The sequence below is a fragment of the Miniopterus natalensis genome, chromosome 3 (assembly GCF_054644295.1).
Source record: "Miniopterus natalensis isolate mMinNat1 chromosome 3, mMinNat1.hap1, whole genome shotgun sequence".
Classification (NCBI taxonomy): Eukaryota; Metazoa; Chordata; class Mammalia; order Chiroptera; family Miniopteridae; genus Miniopterus; species Miniopterus natalensis.
In genome coordinates, this window is record NC_142083.1 from 97,622,241 (window position 1) to 97,635,580 (window position 13,340).

General features: G+C 46.5%; 2 protein-coding genes across 7 annotated transcripts in view; both read left to right on the plus strand.

Moving 5' to 3' along the window:
• The window catches only part of SRCAP (Snf2 related CREBBP activator protein), a 36,701-nt gene extending 31,842 nt beyond the window's left edge, over nt 1–4,859 (plus strand). For all 6 annotated transcript variants that reach the window (XM_016219191.2, XM_016219186.2, XM_016219187.2 and 3 more), the window contains 3 exons: nt 1,251–1,445; nt 1,586–1,669; nt 1,777–4,859. In XM_016219191.2, the coding sequence (XP_016074677.2) occupies nt 1,251–1,445; nt 1,586–1,669; nt 1,777–4,452 (2,955 nt within the window). In that variant the 3' untranslated portion in view covers nt 4,453–4,859. The remainder of the gene's footprint in view (nt 1–1,250; nt 1,446–1,585; nt 1,670–1,776) is intronic.
• A 100-nt stretch (nt 4,860–4,959) lies between these two features.
• On the plus strand, nt 4,960–8,460 carry TMEM265 (transmembrane protein 265). The gene is made up of 3 exons (XM_016219192.2): nt 4,960–5,440; nt 6,435–6,605; nt 8,015–8,460. The coding sequence occupies exons 2-3, from the start codon at nt 6,438–6,440 to the stop codon at nt 8,174–8,176; spliced, it is 330 nt and encodes a 109-aa protein (XP_016074678.2). The 5' UTR covers nt 4,960–5,440; nt 6,435–6,437; the 3' UTR covers nt 8,177–8,460.
• Nucleotides 8,461–13,340: the final 4,880 nt, after the last annotated feature.

Here is a 13,340-nt window from a genome sequence, read left to right on the forward strand (position 1 = left end):
TTAAATTTTTTTAAAAGTGCTTTGTACATGGTGTAGAACTACTATTTTCCAAACATTGATGCATAATAGAATCACTTGGAAAGCTTTTAAAAGGATTGATCCCTAACCAGGCTGGTGTTGCTCAGTAGTTGACCTGTGAACAAAGGTCACCAGTTCGATTCCCAGTCGGGGCACATGCGTGAGTTTTGGGCTTGATCCCTAGTGCAGGAGGCGGCTGATCAATGTCTCATGGATGTTTCTAAAAATCTCTCTATGCCTCCCTCTTCCTCTATCTCTAAAATCAATAAAAATATTTTTTTAAAAAAATAAAAGGTTTGATTCCTAGACCTCATCTGAAAATCTAAATCATTTTAGGAAATAAGGTCTGGGCATATGTATTTTTTCAAAGCTCTTCAGAAGCAAACAAATGTTTAGGAACTATAGGTGCAGAGTATCATGGAGCTGTTTTTCAGTGCCAAGTGCCTTCTCATTGTTGAGCATACTCTAGGCTGCTTCCTTCAGCGCCTTGGGTGTAAGCTCCCATCATTTCTCAAGGGAAAGATTAGATATGGTTAGTCTGTTGTCATGAGACATCTCGGTGCAAGAAAGAATTTTGTATTCAAAACTTTCTGCTTTTGAAAAGACTTAAGGTTTACCCAAATAGAAAGGAAGTAGAGTGAAAGGTCACTAGAACAGTTATTTTGTCCTTAGTGGGAGTCCTGGTCAAATCCTATGTGGACCACTGCATTGCTTTGGTAACTTTAGGGACGCAGATGAGAGTTAACTTTGGTTATAATATTATAAAGCTGGTTTGGTATAAACGGGATTTTGTGTTTTGTTTTTTTAATCTGGCCTGTGACCCAGACAGTTTTTTCCCCTTGGGCCCAGATGATATTTGATTTATTCCAGAATCTACCATGTAGACTGAAGAACCAGTTTAGTTCACTGCTTATAATAATGTTATCACCTTTATAGTACTTAATAAATTATAAACATACAGTATGTCTAAATACAGTAAGTGCATCAGGGTAAGCAGGAAAAGTGCTGTGATCTCATTTTACAGATGAGAAAATTGCTCCTTAGACATTAACTGACTTGTCTAATAAAAAAGACAAGGACAGAACCAGGACTGGGATCCAGGGTTTTTGATCCCAGTGCTTTTTTTGTTTCCTTATTTTGGTGTAAATTTGGCCTCAAATTTTGGCCAGAATCAAATCACAGAATGTAAAGTTTGTTCATTTTCATGGATTTTCTTCCACATACTCTTGCAGGCACTGTGTCGGGCAGAAGATGAAGAGGATATCCGTGCGGCCACCCAGGCCAAGGCTGAACAGGTGGCTGAGCTTGCAGAATTCAATGAGAATGATGGGTTTCCTGCTGGCGAGGGAGAGGAGGCTGGTCGGCCTGGGGCTGAGGATGAGGAGATGTCCCGGGCTGAGCAGGAAATTGCTGCGCTTGTGGAACAGGTCAGTGTTGGACCCACTAGTTCTCAACCTCACCCTCTCCAACTCCTCCCTCTGGACTCTGTGACCCTGCTATCTTCCCTGGTAAAAATAATCATTTTTTGATTGGGCCCTGGGCTCACCACCACTGCTCCTCTCCACAGCTGACCCCTATTGAGCGCTATGCTATGAAATTCCTGGAAGCCTCACTGGAGGAGGTGAGCCGAGAGGAACTCAAGCAGGCAGAAGTGAGTAGTTCTAGGGGGTGGGATTAGAAGTGGAAGCTACTGCTTTCTACCCACTTACCACCTTACTTCCCTCTCCTTGACCACACCATGGGCTCTCTCATTGGCAGGAGCAAGTGGAAGCTGCCCGCAAGGACCTGGACCAAGCCAAGGAGGAGGTGTTCCGCCTACCCCAAGAGGAGGAGGAGGGGCCAGGGGCTGGGGATGAGGTTTCCTGTGGGACTGGTGGAGGCAGCCACCGGCGAAGTAAGAAGGTCAAAGCCCCTGAAAGGCCAGGAACTCGAGTCAGTGAGCGTCTTCGTGGAGCCCGGGCTGAGACTCAAGGGGCAAACCACACTCCTATCGTATCCACCCATCATACCCGCAGCACCTCCACACCCCCCCGCTGCAGCCCTGCCAGGGAGCGAGTTCCCAGGCCATCGCCTAGGCCTCGACCCACTCCAACTTCAGCTACTGCAATTCCTGTCCCAATCCCTGCCCCAACCCCTGTTTCAGCTCCAAATTCATTAACTATGCTTCCTGTCCATATCTTGCCTTCTCCCCCACTTCCTCCACAGACTCCTCCCTCTTGTTCTTCTGCTAGCACACCTCCTCTTGCCGGTACTCCTCCACCAGCTCATACTCCACCTCCTGCTCAAACCTCTGTCTTAACTCCTACCTCCCCTCTCTTGCTTGGTCTACCTTCTGTGCCCATCTTCCCCCCAGTCACCAACCTCCCCTTGGGCATGGGGCCTGAGGCAGAGCTATGTGCACAAGCATTGACATCTACTGAGTCCCTGGAGCTGGCTGATATGGCCAGTTCTGAGACTTCCCCTCTTACTTGTATGCCCCCTAAGGATTTGTTGCCAGTTGCTGTTGAGATCCTGCCTGTATCAGAGAAGAACCTTTCTCTCACCTCTTCTGCACCTAGCCCAATCCTGGAGGCTGGCAGTTTCCCCAGTGGTCAAGAGCAGGAGGTACCAGAGCCTGCTGAGGGGACCATCCTCACAGTGCTGCCTGATGGTGAGGAGGTGCCCATGTGTCTGAGTGAGAACAGTGGGCTGGCGCTCCCACCTTCAGCAGTATCTGATGAACTACTTCAGTTGCCATTGGAGGCTGACAAGAACTCAGAAGAGCTGGTGGAAGCCCGGACCCCAACATCCAGCCCACAGAAGCCACCACAGGAGCTTGGTTCAGCTGAGGTTACAGCTCCATCAACCTCATCCTCAGCCACCTCCTCACCTGAGGGTTCTTCGCTTGCCCGGCCCCCTCGGCGTCGCACCAGTGCTGATGTAGAAATTAGGGGTCAGGGGGCTGGTCGGCCCGGGCAGCCTCCAGGCCCCAAAGTGCTTCGCAAGTTGCCAGGACGGCTAGTGACTGTGGTAGAGGAAAAGGAACTGGTGAGGCGACGGCGACAGCAGCGGGGAACTGCCAGCATCCTAGTGCCTGGGGTCTCTGAGACTGGTGCCAGCCCAGGAAGCCCATCTACTCGCAGCATGTTGGGGCCAGAATCCTCACCTCCCATCAGTGGGCCCTGTGAAGCTGCTCCCCCATCCACACTGCCCACCCCAACCCAGCAGCCCTTCATAGCTCGCCGTCACATTGAGCTGGGGGTGACTGGAGAGGGCAGCCCAGAGAATGGAGAAGGGGCACTGCTTGCCATCACCTCTCCTGCTATGAAACGTCGGAGGGGGAGGCCTCCCAAGAAGAACAGGTCTCCAGCAGATGCTGGACGAGGGGTGGATGAGGCACCTTCATCCACCTCTAAGGGAAAAACCAATGGGGCTGACCCAGTTCCTGGAGCTGAGACCCTTATTGTTGCAGAGCCTGCCCTGAGCCCCCAGCTTATTCCTGGGCCTCAGCCTCTTGGACCCCAGCTAATTCATAGACCAGAGCCCATCATCCTATCGCCTGTGGAGAAAAGAAGGCGTGGGCGGCCCCCTAAGGCACGAGATTTACCTATTCCTGGGACCATTTCCTCTCCAGGGGATGACAGCTTAGAGAGCCGGACACAGCCACTCCCAATACCACCACCTGTGCCACCACTCCCACCACTCCTAGCCTGTCCCATTGCTACTGTCGCCAACACTGTCACCACTCTCACCATTTCAACATCCCCACCTAAGCGGAAGCGGGGCCGACCTCCCAAGAATCCACCATCACCCCGGCCCAGCCAGCTCCCTGTCTTGGATCGTGACTCATCTTCTGTCCTTGAGAGCTGTGGATTGGGGAGGCGGCAGCAACCCCAGGGCCAGGGGGAGAGTGAGGGTAGTTCCTCTGATGAGGACGGAAGCCGCCCCCTCACCCGCCTGGCCCGCTTGCGCCTCGAAGCAGAGGGAATGCGGGGACGAAAGAGTGAAGGGTCCATGGTGGTGGCTGTAATTCAAGATGACCTGGATTTAGCAGATGGTGGGCCAGGCGGGTTAGAATTGTCACCTCCCGTGGTCTCATTAGCTCCAAAACTGCGCTCCACCCGGCTGCGTCCAGGTTCTCTAGTTCCCCCACTAGAGACTGAGAAGGTGCCTCGCAAACGGGCAGGTGTCCCAGTTGGTAGGGGTCCTGGGCAGGCAAAGCGGGGCCGCCTGCAGTCCCCAAGTCCCTTGGGGCCTGAGGGTTCAGTAGAGGAGTCTGAGGCTGAAGCCTCAGGTGAGGAAGAGGAAGGGGATGGAACCCTACGCCGAAGGTCTGGCTCCCACCGCCTTGGTGGGACAACCAACCAAGGGGACCAGCGTATCCTGCGCAGCAGTGCCCCTCCCCACCCGGCTGGCCCCACTGTTAGTCACAGAGGCCGAAAGGCCAAGACGTGAGTGGGCTGCCCCTCCACCTAGGCTTTCCACCATGGCCCCTCTCCCTTTACTACCAGGCCTGACTCTGTTAACCACTACTTGAAGTCTTGAGGGGGAAAGCCTCCCAGAGACAGGGGCCTTCTCCCTTCTTTCCACCAAAGTAGGGGGTAGGAAACTGGTTGTCATGGAAATGGGGCACTTCAGATATTCCCTTCCCTTCCACCCCACATGGCTGGGCAGTGTTAAGGGTGGCAAGATAGTCTCTGTCCCCACCCCCTTGTACTTGATTCCCCAGCAATCTCTCACAGCCCCCCACCCTTAGGGGAAGGGGGAGGGGCTTCTCTACAATAAGGTTTTTTTTCTTTCTTTTTTTTTTTTTTTTTTTTTTTTAAGAAGAAAAAATAATAAACTTAGTTTCTGTATGAGCATCCGCGTAAGGAGGCTTCTGATTTTCTGGTCTGGTGGAGGGTTGGGTGGGAACTTGGGCATCTTTTTTTCTTTCTCTTGCTCCTGCCAAGATCCTAGTACCTCGTCTCTAACTCAGAATCACATACCTTGGAGGTAAAAATGTCCACCCAGGAAGAGGGAAGATTTGGCAAATCTGATCTGGTAGGGTGCCTTTCCCTAAAGTTTTAGTTTTCAGACACACTTTTCCTCTCCTCCCTTTTATTCTCTCAGTTCCTGGACTTTTCCCTCAGAGCCCTCTGATGCCTTAGACTTTTCCCTGCTTTTATCTTCCTTGCTCAGGTGCTTTTACTCCTTTTCCAGAAGGCAGGCATCACTACCTTGAGTTGCCCCCATCATTTTCCTCCCTTGCCTCCATCTAGCCAAACTGGTTTGAGTCAGCTACACCCCCATATGAGCTCCTGAGGCTCTTCAGGTGGTGGCTGGCCACCCAGCCCCACCCCTGGGCTTGGCTTGGAGCCCTGAGTCAGCTCCATGTCTACCCAAGCCAAATCAAACCTGAGGCAGAAGCCGAAACTCACAGTACCTCAAGGCCTGTAGCCAGGTAAGAGCCCCTGTTCATTTTACATTTTCTCTGACCTCAACTCCCTGGACCTTCTCCTTGTGTTCTCTCCTTCATGTCTGTATCTGTTTACTTCATCTGAGTTCTTTTCTCATATCCACTTCAGCTATGTGGCACATATTCTTTGCTTATCTTGCCTCTTCTCTTTACCCTTTGTGTCCTGTGTTGTGTTCAGAGAACTGCAAATGGTTTCATTTTTTCTAGGATGTAGAGGAATGGTTAGAAATGGTGGTTTGGTGTCAAAGCTCAGAGGACCTGAGAAATAGGGGAATGAGCAATGATTAAGTAGGGCATCATGCAGGTTTCTGTGTGGGTTATGAGGTCATTGTTTTGTGTGGCCTGGGTTGAAATGGAGACAAGAGATGGCAAGGAGTCAGCATAGCAAAGGAGGCCCCAGTTTGGGGAGGTAAGGTCTTTCTGATGTTCTGTTTCCTCAACTATAAAGAGAGCTTAGGTGGGTCCTTTTCCCCTCCTTTCTCCCATCCCCAGAATTGTTTTCACATGAAATGACTGTTTTGCTTAAGTAGGAAACAGGGCCTAGGGTGCCATTCTCTGATCTCTCCTTATGATCAGGGGCAGTATCTGAGGAACTTCTGGGGAATTGTAGTGCCCTTTGAAATACAGTTTAAAAATCAGACTTTGATAGTCTCAGATTCCTAGCAGCTGTTGAGATTCTATTTCCTGCTCAGTGTGCACTTGTCGTTCTGCTTCTCCCCACTTGTCAAAACAATAATAGAGATAATGCTGTGTTCACAGTGGCATGCCTTTAAGGACTCGAAATCTTAGACTGAGGAAAGGATTCCATCCACACATTTCCTCTCTTGGTCTGAATCATTAGAAGAATTCCCCAGTAAGGCAGCATTCTTGAGAGTTGGGCTAGGCCACAAGGACATGATCAAGAGGGGTGGAGTCTGAGCAAGCCAGGCCAAGGGCTCAGTTTGGGGGCTTAAAAGTACCTTGACTATATCGCCCACAGGTGATGGAGGACAAGGAGAATGCAGTGGAGATCTTGGTGAGCAACACGGAAGCTGCTCATTCTCCATCCCCCATTCGCTGCTGCTGGCTCCGCCTCCGCTACTTGGCAGCTACTAGCATTATCTGTGGCTGCTCTTGCCTGGGAGTCATGGCCCTTGTGTTTGCCATCAAGGTGAGGAATGCAGTTCCTATGGGAGCAGGAGGGTGGGTGTAGTAAGGCAGTGGTTTCATATCTATCTACATTGACCAAACAGTTACTAAGTGCCTGTCAGAGCTTGGTGTTGCGCCTTGTGCCAGAAGTAAGAATAAGACATGGTTCCTGTTGTCAGCAGTCCCACAGTCTAATGAAAGAGACAGCTGTGAAAATGGATAATTACTAATGGAATGTAGCTCATTGGTACTATGGTAGAGGAAGCATAGGGTATTCTGGGAGTTGGGGAAGGAGATACAGGGTGGGACAAAAGTAGGTTTCCAGTTGTGGGTATGTGAAACAGTTTATTCCTGTATTATTTATTGTATTAATTTCCACACAACTGTAAACCTACTTTTGTTCCACTGTGTATGTGTGTGATTACATGTGTGTAGAGTAGAGTAAGCGGCAGGAAAGGCATCCTGGAGAGGTTAGGTGACAGGAAAATAACCTTAAAGGATGAGTGAGTTAGGGTGAAAGGCATTCCAGGTAAAGGAAGAAGTGTGTACGAGGGCCTGGACTATTAGTTCAGCATAACTGAAGAAGTGTGTACAAAGGCCTGGACCAGTGAGAAATGGTGAGAGATGAAGCCAGGGGGCCCAGATTCCCAAGGAGTATGGTCTTTATCTTGAAAATACTGGAGAACCATTCAAGGGTTTTTGCAGAGGAGAGAGACATGGTCAGATTTGTGTTTTAGTAAGATCCATTCTCAAGATCTACATAGAGAATTAATTAGAAGAGGGAAAACTGGAGGCAGCTGAACAGTGATGAGAGCAGTCTGTAGGCATCTAGGAGAAGCTATAGGGGTTTTGAGAGGACTTCATCACTTCAAAATACCTAACGGAAACTGCACATATACCTTTTGAAAGGCCACACAGACTAACTTAAACATCATGCTTGAATTTTCTCAGCCCTGGTTATATTTTAACCATTAGAAACTATTCCTGTTGTCATAAAAATTTCTGGGTTTTATTAGGGTAAAATCATAAAAAGAATTCTTAATAATGAAAAGATGAGGCCCATTGGACTAATGAGAATGGGATGTTATTTGGACATGAGTGAAAAATACTCCAAGATAGCTCACTATATCTTGCCAAGAATTCCAAATTTGGATGAATCTGGGATGAGTAGAAAAAGATAGGGAATAAAAGGATTGAAAAGTATTTTACCATATATGATCTTGTGAGCTAACAATGGTCACCCTGAAAAATAGGCAGAGCAGAGTGGATAACATTTTGCAGATGAGGCATGAGAAATAGAAACTGGAAAGGACGGTAGAGGATTTGGGTGTGAGGTTTTGAGCTATGACAAGGATGGAGGATTGGAGTGGGGCAGTGGGCACGTTGGGACAGAATCAGGGGGAGAACCTAACCAAAAACCTGCCCCCACAGGCGGAAGAGCGGCATAAGGCAGGCCACTCCGAGGAAGCAGTGCGCTGGGGGACCCGGGCCCGGAGGTTCATCCTGGCCAGCTTTGCTCTCTGGCTTGCCGTCCTCGTTCTGGGCCCCCTACTTCTGTGGCTGCTCTCTTACGCCATCGCCCAAGCTGAGTGACCATGGGTGGCCTCTGCTGAGAGCTGAGACCTGGATCCTTCCTGGCTGGAGGACGGTGCCTCTCTCAAAGGGCTTTGGAAGAGGTCTTCCAGCCCTTTATAAAAGGAAACGGCAACTGAGACTGATGAGGGGAGGCCAGCCTGCTCTGTTCTTTCAGTGTTCATCATTCCCTGTTCCCCCCAATTTACCCCATCCTTGGGCCCTCTACCCAGAGGTGGGGTTGAAGACCAGGCCTGCTTTTATTAGAATTTGTTTTGTAATAAAAACCTTTTTTAGTGGTGAAATGCTGCTCCTGTCTACTTGTTCTTCCCCTGCTTTTCTCTGGAACCTTGGTGAGAGCCAGAGTGGACAGGACTGATGGCAGACATCTGCATCTCCCCTTACCTAGTTGCTCCATGAGAAGATCTTTTCTTCTTCTTCTGGAAGTGTCCCTTCTTGGAAAGACCTCAGCTTCTTCCTTACACATGAAGGGAGACCCAGGGGCCAGAGAGCAAAGAGTAGTAGCACCAGCTACTATTTATTGAATGCTTGATATATTCCAGGCCGTGTTCTAAACACTATATATCTTAACTTCTTCAGTTCTCACAGTCACTCAATAGTAGGTAACACTGCTCGTTTTATAGTTGAGGAAACAGGTACAGATTATAAGGTTACACAGCTAGTAAGTGGCAGAGCTGGGATTGAACCCAGACAGTTTGGCTCCGGAGTTGAGAGAGCAGTAAAAGGATTGGATACAGCAAGCATGTATATGGAGATTTCTATGATTATAATGAATTTTCATATCCTTTATCTTGGGCTTAATATTTTAAACATTTTTAAAATGAGATATATCACATATACAGGAAAATATCCAAAACAAATAAACAGCTAAATAAATTAACACAAAGCAAACATCTGAAAAACTACTATTCAATCAAGAAATGAACATTGCCAACACTCCAGAGCCTCCCTTATAATCCCTTCTAATCACTACTACTTCCTTTCTTCCCACAGGTAACTATCATTCTGACTTCAAACAATTTAGTTTTGCCTGCATTTGAACACTATATAAATGGATTCATATGTATTTTTTTTATCCTCACCAGAGGATATGTTTATTGATTTTAGGAGGGGGGAGAGAGAAACAGAAACATCGATGTGAGAGAGAAACATCAATTGGTTGTCTCCCATACGTGCCCTGGCGGGGGATCAAACCTGCAACCTAAGCATGTGCCCTGACTTGGAATTGAACCCACGACCCTTTGGTGCACAGGACAGTGCTCCAACCAAAGGAGCCACCTGGCCAAAACTCATATGTATTCTTTCTTTGTCTGGCTGCTTAATGTTGGTTATGAGATTATCAGTCTGGTATAGCTATAGTTTTCATTACTGTATAGTATTCCATTACATGAATATGCTGCAATTTATCCATTTTATGTTGGTGGATTTGGGGGATGTTTCCAGTTTGGGGATATTATGAATCATTCTGCTGTGGATATTCTTGTACATGTCTCTTGGAGTGCATATGCCCTGTGAGTGGAATTGTTGGGTTATTTCACCATAATCCAGAGATCAGCAGAGCACCTAAAAGAATTAGAGAGTACACATGGAAGGGTGATTAAAGGGGAAAACGAGGCACGTAATAGTTTTCAGTGTTTCTAAGTGCTCCAGGAAGGAAAAAGTGAAGAGAATCCATTGTTGGTCCCAGAGTTTAGAATCACAACAATGGGTAGAAGCCATACATAGGGCAGTGGTTCTCAACCTGTCTTCAACAATGGAGCCACGTGGGGAGCCTTAAAAAGTACTTATGCCTGAGCTTTACCTATAGAGATTCTAATTTAATTGGTGTGAGGTGCTGCCTGGTCTTCAGGATAACACATTCCAGAGAGATTTTTACAGAAACTTTCTTTTAAAGCTAATATTTGATTAATCAGCAGCTTCGGTTTACTAGGAAAAAAATGTCACTCCCCCAAACTGATTAAATGAGGTCTTGCTAATTTCTAACTCTATTTTGAAAAAAGTTCAAACCTCAGAACAATAAAAGAATAGTACAATGAGCTCGTGTACTCTTCAGCTAGATTTATAATTTTTAATATTTCTCCACATTTACTATATGTCTTTCTAAATATACATACTGTTATTACTGAACCATCTGAGGCTAAATTGAAGGCCCATCATTCCTAAATACTTCATGATCTATCTCCTAAGAACAAGGATATTTTCTTACATGACTAGGGAACAATTATGTAATCCACAAAAGGTATATCAATAAAAGAGTCTCTTCTAATATATAGTCCATATTCAAATTTGCCAGTTGTCCCAGTGACATCCTTTATAGCAATTTATTTTCTGTTTTAAGGTCCTGTGTGGGAACACATTGCATTCAATTGTATCTCTTTAGTCTCCTTCAATTTTTTTTAATATATATATTTTAAAATATGTATTGATTTCAGAGAGAGGAAGGGAGAGGGAGAGATAGAAACATAAACGATGAGAGAGTCATTGATCGGCTGCCTCCTGCACGGCCCCATTGGGGATCGAGCCCGCAACCCGGGCATGTGCCCTGATGGGGAATGACCTCCTGGTTCATAGGTCGATGCTTAACCACTGAGCCATGCTGGCTGGGGACCATCCTTCAATTTTTGTCTTTCATGATGTTTTTGAGGTCAGGACAGTTTGTAGAATGCCCTCAATTTGGGTTCTTATGATTGGATTCAGGTTAGAAATACTATGTAATGTCAATGTGTCCTCAGAACATCACATCAAGAGGCATGTGATGTCAATTTACTCTCTTATTGGTGCTGATAATATTGACAACTGGGTTAAGGTAGTGTCTGTCAGACTTCTGCAAGGTAAAGATACCTTTTATTCTTGGTAATTAAAAACTAATCTGTATGCCTGGCCAGCGTGGCTCAGTAGTTGAGCACTGACCTATGATAGAGGAGATCACAGTTTGATTCCCAGTAGGGGGTGTGCAGGAGGCAGCCACTCAATGATTCATCATTGAATTTTTTATCTCTCTCCCTCTCCCTTGCTCTCTCTAAAATCAATAAAGACATATATATTTTTTAAAACTAATCTGTACAAATACCCTGTTCCCCAGCAAATTTTCACCAATAATTTTAATGCCCAGTTCCCCAAGACAATTATGAGGCTTACAAAATGTTGATATTTTAAGTTTATCGTTCTACACTTATTATTTGGCATTCTACTATGAAGAATGTCCTTTCTCCATAATTTATTTACAATTTTTAGTGTCAATGTGGTCTCAGATTGTTCTTTAGTTCAATTTATTACATCCTTTACTGTCATCCTTCTTAAAATGTTTTGTTGAGGTATAATTTACATACAGTAAAGTATACAGATCTTTAAGTGTGCAGCTTGATGAATGTTTTGATACAAACACACCTGTATAATTGCCACCTAGGTGAATAGACCATTTCTAACACACTAGCTATGCTCATTCTACTGGGATGTTACTGCTTCTAGGCCCTTTCAGAGGTTAGAGCTAGAAAATACCTAATTTTATGTATTTTAAATCTATCTTTAAAACCACATCTCTGATTTAAATCAATCATAAGGTTCTTTCTCTCCCCATTCTTTTGTTGTTGTTAATCCTCACCTGAGGATATTTTTTCCATTGATTTTTAGAGTGGAAGGAAGAGAAAGAAACATCGATGGGAGAGGGGAATACCAATCAGCTGCCTCTTGCACGACTCCCCCCCTCCCCCCCAGCCAGATTGAGCCTGAAACCCAGGTTGGTGCCCTGGCTTGGAATCAAACCAGCAACCCGTTGGTGCACAGGCCAATGCCCAACTGAGCCACACCGGCCAAGGCTCTCGTTTCCCCATTCTAAATTCCATATTCCCACAATAAGAACCTTGGCTGCCAAATGTTTATTCACTTGCTCAATTTTAGAATAATTATCCCATTATACTACCAAATAAGCCTACTAAGTAAAGTTCAAAATTTCTTTGCAATTATTTTGTCTTTATTTTTAGAGTATGTTTATTAAAGCTGAGGACAGTGAAACAAGGAAGGGCTTAGGGCAGAGGCACAAGGAGCGACTAGGCGGGGCTGCTTTGGCGCTCTAGAAATGTTATGGGAAAGAAGTGAGCCAAGGCGGGACTGTTGTTAGCTCAGTGGAGAGTCAGCCATGGAGACAGGTTCAGGGGTTAGCCTGGGAGGAGCTCCCCACTGTTTCCCTGGTTGCAAGTCTCATGGGGCCCCATAGAGTTTAGGAGATACACACCTGTGGGGGAAGAAGAGGGGAAGAGAAATGTGCGGGCATGCTCCTGGGAGGGAGTGTGCGACTATTTTGTCTTTAGATTGATGGTATAGTCAAAGTACTCTGTTAAAGTTACTTGGACTTGTTACATGGTTGTGATCCCAAAGTGACATTTCTAAGATAGTTGTTAGGTTATATGAATTCATTCTGTGCCTCTTTCATTGGAAAACAACTTCCACAAGGGTAGGGAATTTTTTTTTCATTGCTATTAGCCTAGCGCTGCGATTTTCAGCCAGTGTGCCACAAGAATTTTTAAAACATGCAATACCTGACTATTTAGTCAGGGCCACTGACCTCTTTTCTTTCCCTTAGATTGTCAAAAAATGACAACAGCCAACACAACAATAGCCAGCCAGTGTGAATGAATCAAAATTATACGTATTTTTTGTCAGATCGACAAAAATTATAACCTATTTTTTGGTATGCTGCAGAATTTTAGTAATGAATTTGTGTGCCATGAGATGGAAAGGTTGAAAACTTCTGGTCTAGCGCATAGACGCACAAGTATTTGATGAATGAGTAAGTGAATGCCAAGGTTGCGGTGCAGAGGAGGGTTAGGAAGCAAGTCGCCCCCGGCAGAATCTCACAACCTGGTAGGCTTAGAACAGAGTGCGAGACTCCCCAAGGCTTTGGGGGGGGAAGGGAGGTTGGGAAAATGTATAACCCCCAGCTGGTGAGCACTAGGGCTTTAGAAGTATTCAAGAGTCAGAGTAGTGACAGGACCAGACAGCCTCTCCTTGCTGACAAACCGTGGCAGGTGGCACCGGGTGGCTACGCTGGAGTAAAGCTCCGTGCTGCTCGAGTTTTCAAGGCCGGAGCCTGCCTCAGGCGCGGCCGCTAGTACAGAGCCAAACGCAGACGGGGACGCGGGGCGGAGGCCGAGCGGGCCGCGCCGAG

Excerpts from the sequence above, each read along its gene's own strand:
- TMEM265 (XM_016219192.2), top strand. The coding sequence starts at position 6,438 with ATGGAGGACAAGGAGAATGCAGTGGAGATCTTGGTGAGCAACACGGAA. Across the intron at positions 6,606-8,014 it reads CCCTTGTGTTTGCCATCAAG|GCGGAAGAGCGGCATAAGGC; the intron begins GTGAGGAATGCA and ends CTGCCCCCACAG.